This window comes from Sphaerodactylus townsendi, linkage group LG04 (genome assembly GCF_021028975.2).
Source record: "Sphaerodactylus townsendi isolate TG3544 linkage group LG04, MPM_Stown_v2.3, whole genome shotgun sequence".
NCBI classification, from domain to species: domain Eukaryota; kingdom Metazoa; phylum Chordata; class Lepidosauria; order Squamata; family Sphaerodactylidae; genus Sphaerodactylus; species Sphaerodactylus townsendi.
Window position 1 is genome coordinate 83,597,670 of NC_059428.1, and position 13,371 is coordinate 83,611,040.

Genomic DNA, 13,371 nt, shown 5'->3' on the forward strand with positions numbered 1-13,371 from the left:
TAAGCTGATCTTAGTCTTATGAAAATGGTCAGGACACATATCCAACATGTAATTGGGGGAAAAAAATTCCCTTACAGGTAATTTTCAACACATTTGCTAAAGAGGGTAATCTACTTTGCCAAAATTATGCATGGAACAGTGCCACAGGACTCTGTGATAATGCACTCCAAACTGACTGGCTTGTTATCATTATTTGAGATAACATTCTGATGTAGCTCCTACGTTCTATGTTAACTACCAGCATCCTGGCACATTGGCCCGAAAGTCAGTCAGAAGGCTATATTAGATATACCAGGCAAAATTAAATTCCTAGATTTAAAAAAAGATAAAATAGTGAAAACAATCTAAAACTGAAGTTTTCTCTCCTTCCCCCGCAAAGGAAAATACATATTAATTTTACAAAACAAAGCTACTTACAGACTGAGACTTCTTCTTTTTCTTTTTTATTGCCCTGAAAAAACCTTGCTTTTCTTTTTCCTTTAGTTGTTCAGAATGAGCATTTTCGGGACTTTTCCTAAACATGGGGGGAAAAATTTAAGTTTTAAGCACTTTGCACAGATATTATGCTAAACATCTAGCAGAACATCCACCAACCCTTTTAGACTGTAAGCCTCAAGAAGATCTAAAATATAGTCTGCTCCAAATGGAGGAGAGTCTATAACAGATATTATGAGAAAAATTCAGGGATGCTTGCCAGGATGCACAGTGAGTTCAGAAAAATCTACCAAACAACTAGGTCTCGGTAGAGATGTCTGGGCACAAGCACAGATTGATAGAATTTGCCTATGCTTGAGCTCAAAGGCTTTGTACAATTGCATTCTATCCGCTGCTCAGCTTGCTGCCAAGAAGCGACATCCTTTAAAAATTATTATTATTATTTATTTAACTTAGTATACTACTCTACCCCCGAAGGGCTCAGAGTGGTTTACAATAGGACCAACAAAACAAACAATGAATAGCATTACTAACAACATAATCAAATAAACTAAAATCCATGAAAACAGTAGCACAGTGTAGCCCAGCCATATTTTTGGATGGTGTCAGGATATTCGGGAGGGGATCAACAAATTACCCGAGATGGGACAGCTAGATGGTACAAGAGGGCATCAATAAGATAAACTACACTGTGCTGGTTGCCAGCATCATCCCACAATACACCTATTCATTTCATTTTATACCAAGCATTTTCTCCCAAGGGAATCCAAAGTGACTATTATTATTCTGACTTCTTCCATTTTATTCTCACAACAACCATGTGCAGTAGGTCAGACATACACTCTTACTGTGCAACTGGCCAAAGGAAACCCAGCAAGCTTTTATGGATTTGGGTCTCCCACATTACTGTAGTCTGATACCTAAACTATAGCTTTAGAGAATTTATGCCTACAAGAGCCAACACATGAAGAAATGAACAGCAATGAATTTCATCTGCTCCAACTGTGGAACTGGATAAAATACAGAAATTGGTTTGGGAACTTCCCAGAAAATTATAAATTTAATAAATAATAAATAAACGGTAATAATGTCATCTCTTCTCATTAGCTGAGGTAGTTTTTTCTCTTTAAACTGAATATCCACCCATACAACACACATTAGGTTATACTGCTAACATATGTTAATTAGAAGAAACAGTCAAAATTAGTTTTTAAAATTTTATTCACTGCATTTGTCTCATCCGATACCCACACAATGGAATTTCAAAACTATGCAAGAGAATTAAAACTACTGTATATACACTATATACTAGATATATACTAGAATACTCCCATTTATGATCCCAATAAAGGCTTTTGTTTTGTTTTGATACTCCCAATTTATGCAACTGCCAATTAAAATGTATTTCTCCTTTAACCATCAGTAGTGGATGTTATAAAGCCTATTTCAAATATATTGCAGCCAAGAAAAACAACAAAGATTATTTGGACCACACAGTAACAAAGAGTAACTTAAGTAACTCAGCTTAACAGACCAGGTGATCGGGAGCAACAGCCGCAGAAGGCCATTGCGTTCACATCCTACATGTGAGCTCCCAAAGGCACCTGGTGGGCCACTGCGAGTAGCAGAGAGCTGGACTAGATGGACTTTGGTCTGATCCAGCTGGCTTGTTCTTATGTTCTTATGTTCTTAAGTAGGAGGGAATGGACCAGATAATCGGATGCCATTAAAATTAGTCTAGGGTTAACAGTAGAAATTAGGCAAGAATGAACATTTGACTCCTGCATTACAAGGAACTGACCCTTCAATTTTGGAAACTATAAAATGCTTTAACTTTAGTTTGAGCTAACCAAAGCAACAAAAATGGCAGAAATAGAGAAGACAGAAGGTGCTTTAGGAATGTATAAAACTTATAGAGAATAAATCATTGTTTCATCTAGTTCAGTGCTGTCTAAACTGAATGATTATGCTCCTCTTAAATCTCAGGTAGAAAAAGGTATTTTTAAAACTTGCTACCCAAGCTCCTTTGACAAGAAATGTCAGGGACTGGTTTTTTTTCCTTTTGTGTGCAAAATGTTTGCTTTGTCACTGAGCCACAGTACCCTCCCAGCTGCTGTGAACACCTTTCCTATCACCATCCCCTTTTCCACAATGTCTAATGAAAATACCATGATTCTCACCAGGGATCAAAAGCAGTTTGTCTCTTTGAGTGGCTTGTTAAACTGCTGCTTTCTGACGGCAGTGCAGTGATTCTGTTAGAGGCACCGTTGTCTAGGAATGTTCCTTCTGGGCGGGGAGACGGAACTGTAATAAAAAATATCAAGTTAGTGTTTGTCCACTCTCATCTGAATGTATCTGTTTTTATCTTTTCTCAAGCACTAACAATACATGGAGCAAGGCATATGTAATATTTGTACCAAAGAAAGGTAAAGATTGGGGGGAAGGAGGTAAAATCAGTGCTAGCTGAAGCTGCGTTATATACTGCTGGCTTCAATGGACATAGAAGAGTGTAATTGCTCAGTCAGGATGGCACTACCAGCAGTTGACCAGCCGAGACCTAACGGAAGTACACAAACTTCTGCAGCTAGAAATCCACAAAGGTATGCCAAATATAAATTCTGGTTCAGGAGTCACTCTTCTTTTTATAAGGTGTATTTCATAGAATGAGATCTCTACACAATGCACAAGAGTGAGACAGTGGTGATATCTACAGTATTGAGATACTAATATTTTTACCACTAATTGAGTTGAACTCATAAATTACCCTATTTAGCAAGTATTCATAAAAGTAGGTTATGATTCTACCTGGGATTGGACAGGATGCCCTTCCCTGACCAAGCCATTGCAATTAAGTTACAGATCAGAGCAGCTGGACAAAGTCTTCACCTCAAAGACAAATACTAAAGGCAAAGTTATTCCGAAGTACTCTGGTTCTCTGACCCAAGTTTGGGACACTAATCCAAGCTTTAATGCAAACTTCTTCCACAAATTTTGCCCATCAAAGACATTTATAATCCCATTCTCCTTAAAATAAATAACTAGATTCTTCCACAAAACAAACTCCAAATTCAAACCTAATATTAAGAATTTCCAAGGTGCTTTTAATCACCACTACAGTTGGACTAAATTCTTCATAAAAATTAAAAATGGGTGTCCATGTTCTCCTGTTGTATTAGAGCCTCATCCCCATAATAGCACATTTGAGCCTCAGCCTCTGCATTCAGAAAGATTTTGAAGTCTAACATACAAATGAAACTAGAAGCTCTTCATCTGGGTCTTATGGACAAAACAGGTTGAAAAAATATAGGATATTGTTGTTTATGGTACCTCTGTAAAAGCTACCAACTCTCCTTGGTACAGAATCATTATACAGAAGTCTATTTTCTTTCGAGGATGTTCCATCATCTGTGTGCGGATCATGGTATGTTCCACCCTAAATTCAACAACAATAACAACAAGAAATAGGACTGATTAAACGAAACAGCCTTGTTTTCCAGTGATTCCATGATAGGAATCCATCTGTGCACTTTGCTTTTAATAAGCTGAGGTCCAGCACAACAGAAAAAGAACGGCAGTAAGCAATTTTAAACCAAACCATAATTGCAAAGTGATTCAAACTTCAGGTTTGATTGAAAGGGTCCTGTAAGTACTCTATCCATCCCTTATTGGTTCAACTCCTGGTCCAAAGGCTTGGTCAAAAGCAGGGGTAGGGAACCTGCGGCTCTCCAGATGTTCAGGAACTACAATTCCCATCAGCCCCTACCAGCATGGCCAATTGGCCATGCTGACAGAGGCTGATGGGAATTGTAGTTCCTGAACATCTGGAGAGCCGCAGGTTCCCTACCCCTGGTCAAAAGGAATAGTTTTACAACATCACTTGCAAATTATTTTCAAAGCTTTAGCAAAATAGCCAGGAAAATAAAGTTTTAAGCTAATAAACCACTTCTGAGCTGCTTTGTACTCCTAATGGCCAGACTTGACACGACAGCAAATCTGTATTCAGCACCTTTTACACATTCTGACATGACTGAGTGGGAAAGTAAGCTTTTAATACATGTGGAACCCAATGCAATGCATTCTCCTGAAAGTAAGCCTCTCTGAATAGACCTGAGTAGGCTTCTAAGTAGATCTGCCAATAAAACTATAGCCTGGATGAATAAGCTGCCTTGAATATCATTTGAGTGGAAAGGCAGAATAGAAATGGTAATATCACATGCATTGTGAGAGAGCCAGTGGGGTACAGTGGTAAAGAGCAGGTGAACTCTAATCTGGAGAACCGAATTTCATTCCCCACTCCTCCACATGAGCAGCAGAGTCCTATCTGGTAAACCAGATTTGTTTCCCCACTCCTACATTTCTGCTGAGTGACCTTGGGCTAGTCACAGTTCTTTGGAAATCTCTCAGCCCCACCTACCTCACAAGGTGTTGCAGGGAGAGGAAGGGAAAGCAGTTTGTAAGCCCATTTGGGTCTCCTTACAGAAGAAAAAAGGGGGTATAAATCCAAACTCTTCTTAATTAAGACTGAAGATAGGACTATACAATCAATATTAACTGGGCAATCCAAAGGGGAAGGGGAGACTGAAGCCACCTTGGAATGGCAGAATGGTTGCACTGGAATCCATGTCACCACCACTGTGCAGAGTGGCACAGATGCTGGCGTCAAGGGGCTTACTCTGGTGGCCAACTGCCGCAGCGCCCAAACCCAGAAGCTGGACCCTGGGGGCTGGCTGCCACTGCAAATGCCTGCTTTGGCTTTCTGGGGGCATTCCTGGAGGTTAAGGCAATTGTAGGCAGTTCCCAATGCACTTTCAGCCTGGGAATGTCCTCTCCCCGAGGTGCATACTTATGCATACAAAAAGCATGGCATACGTTGTTTAGGAGAATGGGCCGTACAGGTTGAGGTGAGTATTTTCTCCCTCTTTTCCAGTGCCCGTGCCACTGATTTCTCCTTTGGAGGCAGCACCATGGCACTGTCCCCAACCATATATTTACAGTGCATTCAGTTACACAGAATAGCAGGTTTAGTGTTATTTTCACATACACAAAACACGTAAATAGTAAAGAGACTAGTTAAATCCAACAGTTTGCTTGCAGGAATTTACATTTCACATTTTTCCGAGTATTTACGTAGGAGTATGTTGCAAGGTAACATAGCCAATCACGCAACTTATTTTAAACAGTCACTTTTTGCTCAATTTTACATGATAAATGTTTGAACAGAACCCTAATTCATATTCGGATCATAATGTAAACCTGTGTCTAGATTAGTCTGTTATTTGAATGTGAAGAAAAACTTACCATAAAATATTCCAAAGAACATTAAAAGTTAAATAGTAAAGCAGTAATCATTAATGGTTTTATCTATTAAAAGCTTTGTAGCATGGCAAAGCAAGATAACAGGCCAAGCGTGCTTTTTCCTTTTGTTATTCCAGCCTTCGCTTATGTGTCAACTGCAACAATTCCTGGAGAAAGCCACTGTTACACACACTTTGGTAAGACCCAGAATGGAAAACTACAATGTGTTTTATGCACTTGTTGGTAACTGAAGACTTCAGACAGTTTAGAATGCAGCAGCCAAAATAGTAACTGGGGTACAATAAGCATGATTCACAAATTTTATACCAACTCTACTGGCTTCCATTTTGTTTTGGATCCAATACAAAATGCTGGTTTTAACCTCTGAAGCCCCAAAGGTTGAAACCAGTAGGCTTCACAAAATACCTGAAGGCCCACCTTCATCCTCACATATCTGCTGCTGCACTGACTTGGTCCAAGGAGACATTGCTGTAGGAACTCACTTTGTCCAAGATACATTTAATAGGACCTAAAGTAAAGACTTCTGGACAGATGCCCCCAGACTTCACAAGAGCCTTTACTGGAATTTCAGTACCTTATTACAGGCTTTCCAACATCAATTAAAGATTTAAAAAATATTTTCAGACTTTTCCTTAACCATATTAAAACAATTTTAATCTCAGTTTAAGTTAACAAATTCTTTTTATGTTTTATGTTTGATTTTTCTATTGTAAGCTCCCTTGGGCATAACTTTATTGAAAAGCAGCATAAAAATGTCTAAATAAATAAAATATGTTGATAAATAGAAAGGGAGTTGGTTATATGTGACTTCTGTTTGGAGTCATTATGTGCACAGGTTGAAACAGGAGAACGATTTTTAAAATGTTTATTCTAGAATCAATTATGGTAGAAGAAGTGCATAAATAAAACACAGTAAGCAAAACTTCACTAGAGGCCAAAGACTCCTGACAAGTACATAAACTCTCTCCTGCACAGTATGATGAGATTGAAGACAGAAGTGTTCAACAACCTTTTAACTAACTGTTATTCAAAAGCAAATGCCTTCACTGAGGTTTATTCCTTTCCTGCTAACTATACTCTGTCTCAGAAAAAGGTGTTAGTATTGTCAGCTGAAATGTAGCGGTTGAGAAAATTGTATGCTATCACATTAGAATGTAGTCTTCAATGAATATGAGAATTATCATTCAATTTTATGCTCTGCCTTTGTCAAAATCATTTTTGTGAATTACTGAACAAACTACTTTGCTATAAGAACTGAACAACTATCACCAATACTTCAAATGGATGGGAGGGGGAGCAGGGATAGGTAGGCTCTAAGACTAGGCAGAAAAGATCTATAACAAAGAAGGTCCAGCATGTTGAGTTCTGCTGAATAATATACAACCCTGCAAACATCTTTTTCTGAGACAGATATAGGATTCTTAACCAGGATTAAGAATATTACTGGTTAAGAATATTACTGGGGAAAACCCATCAAGTCAGTGAATGCAACTGCATGCAGACATCAATGCTAACAGAATTACTTGAAGACTTCCATTTTCAGTCTTAGACCACCACATTGAAGAGGGAGAGTCCAGAAGGAGAGAATGTGAGAGTTTGGTAATTACCTTGCACAACCAAGACACTTGATCTTAGCCAAAAGTCCGAGACATCCAACAATTATGTTTTTCTGCCCGCTGGGGTTTAACAACTTCCTTTTCTTTTTGTCTTGAAAGATTGTTAAACTCTACATATGTCACAGATTGTGCAATGTTATAGCCTGGACTACGAAGATGTAGTTACCAGTACATTGCCAACAATTACACAGATTTCATCTGTATTTCAGGTATTATCCCCCCAAATAGCCAAACATACCTCTTTTCAATACATATCAGTAAATTATTTGCAAAAATGGAACATGGATAATATGTGATAATTTCAATGGTTCTTTTGATGGCTTTTAAAAATAAAACTAACCCATGACTGAAGCTAATGAAAAATATTCTGAATACTTCAGGTTTGACAGTAGGGTTGGTAGAGGGGAAAATATTCGGCTCCAGTTCGGGTTCGGGCCCAGTTCGGGTGTATGGGGTCGGATCCCCCCAGTTCCGAGCCTGCTAGGTTCGGATACACCCGAACTTGCATTAACATCCGAGATTCTCGGATGCGTTTTTATTTTTTGCTGTTTTTTTGCATTTTGGCCTGCAGAGGGCGCATTTTTAAAGGTACTGACACCAAACTTTCAGGGTATCTTTGAAAGATCATGCCCCCCAAGTTTGGTGCAGGGGGGGCAAGTTATGGACCCTCAAAGGGGGTGCCCCTATCCCCCATTGTTTCCAATGGGAGCTAATAGAAGATAGGGGCACCCCCTTTGAGGGTCCATAACTTGGCCCCCCTGAACCAAACTGCACCAAACTTGGGGGGGGCATGACCAGGACAGTCTTCCAAAGACACCCTGAAAGTTTGGTGCCGATGCCTTTAAAAATGCGCCCCCTGCAGGTACATTTGCCCAAGATTTTTGGGGTTTTTTTTGCTTTTCAGCATTTTTTTCAGCAGCAGGCAGCCGCAGCAAACGGCCTGGCCTGCTACTGATCCATTCATTCAGTGGTCTGTGTCAGAAGCAGCAGCGAGTGGGTAAGTGGGATCGATTTTCAAGGTGGAGGGGGGTTATTGGAGGGGGTGGAGTGGGGAGCCGGAGGGGTGTGTGTGTGTGTGTGTGTGTGTGTGTGTGTGTGTGTGTGTGTGTGTGTGTGCCCCCTTTGCAATTCTTGCCAGCTTGGTGGGATGAGCTGGGGGTGGGGTTTCCCTCCCCCCCTGCTTGTTTTTTATGAATGAATGGAGTTTGCAGGGGGGATTTTTGGGGGGGTGGAGGTTGGAGTGGCGCACCGCAGGGTGTGTGCATGTGTGTGGGCGTGCGTGAGTTTCCTACCCAGCCAAGGCGAACATCTCCTTGCTGGCTGGAAGAGAGCTTCTGGGGGAAGTTTTACTTCCCCTCCCCTGCCGTTTTTCCTGTCTTTTGGGGTGGGGGGTTGGAGTGGGGCACTGCCGGCGGGTGGGTGGATGGGTTTGTGTGTCCCCCCTGCTGCCGAGGCTTGCTGGCTGGGAGGTTTTTTCCCCTTTTTTGAGGAAAAAATCCCACGCTGCCCTTTGATGTTCTTAGGTGTTATTAAAACAAAGGTCAAAATTACTTTTTACAATTAGATCATGCATTCATTTAACAGATGGGGTGAAATATTTAATGGAGGAAAGGAGAAGATTCTGAAACAGCCAACAATTCAAACTAACCCTATTAGGATCCTCTGTACAGTCTTCACGTGAAGAACCAACAGATCTTGTAAGTGTCTTATGCTGTGCCTGTGGAGATAACAGTTGTAGACTGTTTGCTCTGGCTGCCATCCCTTGCCCTATGCTTAAGCCACCCTCTGAGCCCTTTGTCCTCACTCTGTCCCGGCTCACATACATAGAATGTCTATGAGGGCGCTGTTGTGAGGAGAAAGGACTTGTATAACCTAGACCATAAGAAAAAGATTCATGGGGAGCAGATAAAGAGTGTGAATGGCTTCCCTCCATATGATCTGGCAATTTCAACTCCTCCATTGTTTTAGAATGTCTTGTAGATGGTCTTCGTGATTCAAGCGTACCGTCGCTTCTGTTGTTTCTCCCAGAAGGACTGAGCAAAGTTCTACTGTCAGCGTGGCGAGCAGGCGTTGGGGTAGTAGGAGAGTTCAAGTCTAAACAGCTGGATGGAAAATACCTGCTGTTGCTGGAGTCTGCAACTTGGATTCTGGCCTCCGAAAGATTACCCACAGATTTGGAATCTGTCAGAGCCCCATGACTTTTTGATTTTGTCCGATACGAAGGACTCTTTGAAGACTGAGGAATAGTATCAATGTAGCTATGACGGCTGTGCCTTTCACCTGGTTGCAGAGTGCCTGTTTTGCTCTGAGAACTCTCCATAAACGAGTGGCGGTTATGCTGAGATCTGGAATTTGACTTCAGGTATTTTGTACCTGGGCCATCAGATGCTTTGGGTTCTGAACTGAAATCAAATTCAGTTTTTGTCTTTGCTTCCTTCGGACTGAGCAAATGCGGTATGTTGTTATTCACTATATCTTTGCTACCAGATCCAGAGGGATTGCTTGGCTTTTTTGACAGCATAGGACTATGTGCAGTTAAAGGAAGGTTTCCATTTAGAAAGCTTTCATTTGCTGGAAGAACCTCTTCTCTTTGGGCTCCAACTCCCACATTCTGTATATCTTTGCTGTTTGATCTGTGGTGAGACTGCACGGCAGTACTTTTGCTACTTTGATTTCTACAGCATAACAACAGAAAGAAAGTACACATTAGTAATTTCTGACTATACATACAGACTGGTTCAGTAACCCTCTAACCATTAAATCTACTACAGATGAAGTATGTGAACAGCACAGACTGAAACTTTTAGCATGAAGGCTGCTTGTTCCAGGCAATTGGTACATTTGCAATAAAAACAACCCTTACAGCCCAAATTCTTAAGGATTCATAAAATGGACTGAAAGAATGTGTTTGAAATTTTGTTCACTCCAGCTTTCAAAAACATAAATTGTAGGAAATGAGAGTTTAAGAAAATAATGGAAGTCTATACTAACCTCCTTTTTATCTAACAATCTAGATAAATGAACCACTAGACTAAGGCAGGACCATTTAAGCTATGTTATGTATACATGAGAAACTGCTCCACTAGAATCTATCGTAGCTTCAAGAAAGTGGTATGGCACTGCTGAGATAATACGTTCTACCTTCCAGTGTGTCCAGTAAGCCATAGGTTTGTAGGAGTAGTCACTAGGACAATTTTACTCCACTTATCAGAAATCTGATGCAGTCTTACTATCTGAATGCAAAATACTGTGAACACTACTGAACCTGAACAAATTTACATGGTGCTTTCTTGGAAAGTCTATATATAAGTCTGCATATATAACAATAAGTACATTTGGAACCACTCCCTTCCCTCAGCGTTTTTTAATCAGCTGAAATAAGAGCTATAACTATCACAGTGATGTAATAAAGCACAGTAATTTACCTGTTAGATAAGGTGTTACTATCTCCATGGTAAGGTTTTCTTTTAGTTGACCGTGAAGGTGAACGATCTAAGAGCCTCTGAGTTTGAAATGTTGGATGGTTCAGACACTGCTCTGTTACATATCTGTCACCTGGATCCAGTTTCAACAAGTTCTTTTGAAAAGAAATTCAGTTTTTAAAAATACTGGGCTATATATAACATAAAAGCAAAACTATTTAGCCCACTAATATTTACCTCTAGATATCTCAAACAAGTATCATGCTCAAGCAAAAAGAATTTAAAGCAACTTTATCTAAAAACAGTTTTAAGTATTCTGTCAAAAATCTAGGCTCTAAAAATCTGCTGCTATAAATATCCAACACACTTAGATGTTATCTAGAAATTATTTATAGTCACCTATGCAAAATCCTAGGTGTTCAATGACATCTGGTGCTCCCAAATTGTGACTAGCTATGAGCCCAAGGGCTTCTGCAGATAACAAGATGCAGGTTTATTCTCCTACCTGAACATTATAAAGTTTCACTGGTTGTTACATTTTATTCTTATAAAAATGTACCCCTATTTATTAATTTAAATTAATTTAATTTTAATAGGAATCTGGAAATTATACTTATATCACAACAACTACAATACTCCTACCTTCATAAGGTCAAGTATAACACCGCTTAAGATTCCTAAATATCTCCTTTCCAAAGACTGTGGATGGGTGACTGCAGGGAACTGTATAAAAGCAATACACACACATACAATTGAAGCATTTGCAAAGTCCTCCAAACTCATATGATGATCAAAAATTAATCCAGAAGAGCATACATTACAATAATTAGCTTAAACATTAGCTGTTTCCTTGAAATAATAAGAAAATGACAAATAATCACATGAAACGCTGGAAGTGTATTTTGAAATGTTATGAAAATAAACTCCTTACAAAAGATCAACATGTTCATAGAAATAGTCAATAGCTTTGGGAAATTAGCAGGAATGAAGACAAATAAACAGGAAACCAAAATTATATCTAAAAAATTAACTAAGTAAAAGAACTAGACTAAGAATAAACTATTTAGGAATTATAACAGAAAAGAGTAACAATACTCTTTTTCAAAATAACTATTAAAAGACATGGAGGTAAATTAAGATATAGAAAGTTGGCAACAACTTAGAATTTCCCTAATAGGCAGAATAGAAATAATAAAAATCAACCTACTACCTAAAATATTATATTTATTTCAAAATGCCCCCTAATTCTAACAGAAAAGCCATTCCAACAATGGAGAAAAGATCTGGTGAAATTTGTCTGGAATGGGAGAAAACCCAGAATAAAATACCTATAATTAATAAATACCAAAGAGAAAGGAGGGTTGGCAGTTCCAGACCTATGAATTTATTTTGAGGCATGTGCTCTTACTTGGTAAAATAATGGATAATGTTAAGAAAAGACAAACTTCTGAAAACTCAGGATTAAAAGACAAACTCCTGAAAACTCCAGAGGATGGCATGATTATTTATGGCCTGATGAAAATATAAACTTTACACATTTTAGAAACCATTTCGTTAGGAAAGCTTTATTAAGAGACTGGGTTAGATTTAAAGAAAAATTCCAAGAGAGAATACCATTGTGGCTGTCAAGAACAGAAGCACTAAAAACAAAACAAGATAGTGAAAGAGAAAACTAGTTAAGATATATAGATATTATAGAGAGCGACTGACACCTGCACCTGAGAGCCAGCGTGGTGCAGTGGTTAAGAGCAGGTGGATTCTAATCTGGAGAACCGGGTTTGATTCCCCACTCCTCCAGCTGAGTGGCAGAGGCTTATCTGGTGAAACAGATGTGTTTCCACATTCCTACTAGGTGACCTTGGGCTACAGCAGGGGTCTGCAACCTACGGCTCTCCAGATGCCGGCAGGGACTGATGGGAATTGTAGTCCATGAACATCTGGAGAGCCACAGGTTGCAAACTCCTGGGCTAGTCGCAGTTCTTCAGAGCTCTCTCAGCCCCACCTACCTAACAAGGTGTCTGTTGTGGGGAAAGGAAGGGAAAGGAGCTTGTAGGCCACCTTGAGTCTCCTTACAGGAGAGAAAGGTGGGATATAAATCCAAAATCATCATCATCTTCTTGCTCTACTATGTCCTTCATTTAAATGTCAGGCAACTGGTGCAACTTGTCTATGCATAAAGTGTCATCAAGTCACACCAGACTTATGGCAACCCAGGCAAAAATCTAACAGAGTGGCTTGCCATCGACTTCCTCCGCAATGAATTCCTCTGAATACCAACTGTGGTACTCACCGGGGGTCTCCCATCCAAGCACTAACCAGGGCTACTTAGGTGCTGAGATCTGATGAGATCAGGCTAGCCTAGGCCATCCAGGGTCAGGACTGTTGCAACTTCAAATCTAATCTCAGTTTTACAGATTGCACAACAAATAGCGTATGCATCTACATCCTTGACTTAGACTGTCTAGAGAACACAATACTTTTACTTCAGTCAATATTAATATAGCATGGCTGAGAATATTTACAAATATTTTCCTAGCAAGTTGTCTCTTCTGATTGCCCAATTAAAGTTCCTTTGTTGAAGA

General features: G+C 39.6%; 1 protein-coding gene across 3 annotated transcripts in view; it reads right to left on the reverse strand.

Moving 5' to 3' along the window:
• CDKL5 (cyclin dependent kinase like 5) overlaps positions 1-13,371 on the reverse strand; it is an 82,416-nt gene that overhangs the window by 12,834 nt on the left and 56,211 nt on the right. For all 3 annotated transcript variants that reach the window (XM_048493646.1, XM_048493644.1, XM_048493645.1), the window contains exons 10-15: positions 11,432-11,512; positions 10,793-10,944; positions 9,016-10,042; positions 3,763-3,868; positions 2,616-2,739; positions 418-514 (exon numbers count right to left, since the gene is read on the reverse strand). In XM_048493646.1, coding sequence (XP_048349603.1) covers positions 418-514; positions 2,616-2,739; positions 3,763-3,868; positions 9,016-10,042; positions 10,793-10,944; positions 11,432-11,512 — 1,587 coding nt within the window. The remainder of the gene's footprint in view (positions 1-417; positions 515-2,615; positions 2,740-3,762; positions 3,869-9,015; positions 10,043-10,792; positions 10,945-11,431; positions 11,513-13,371) is intronic.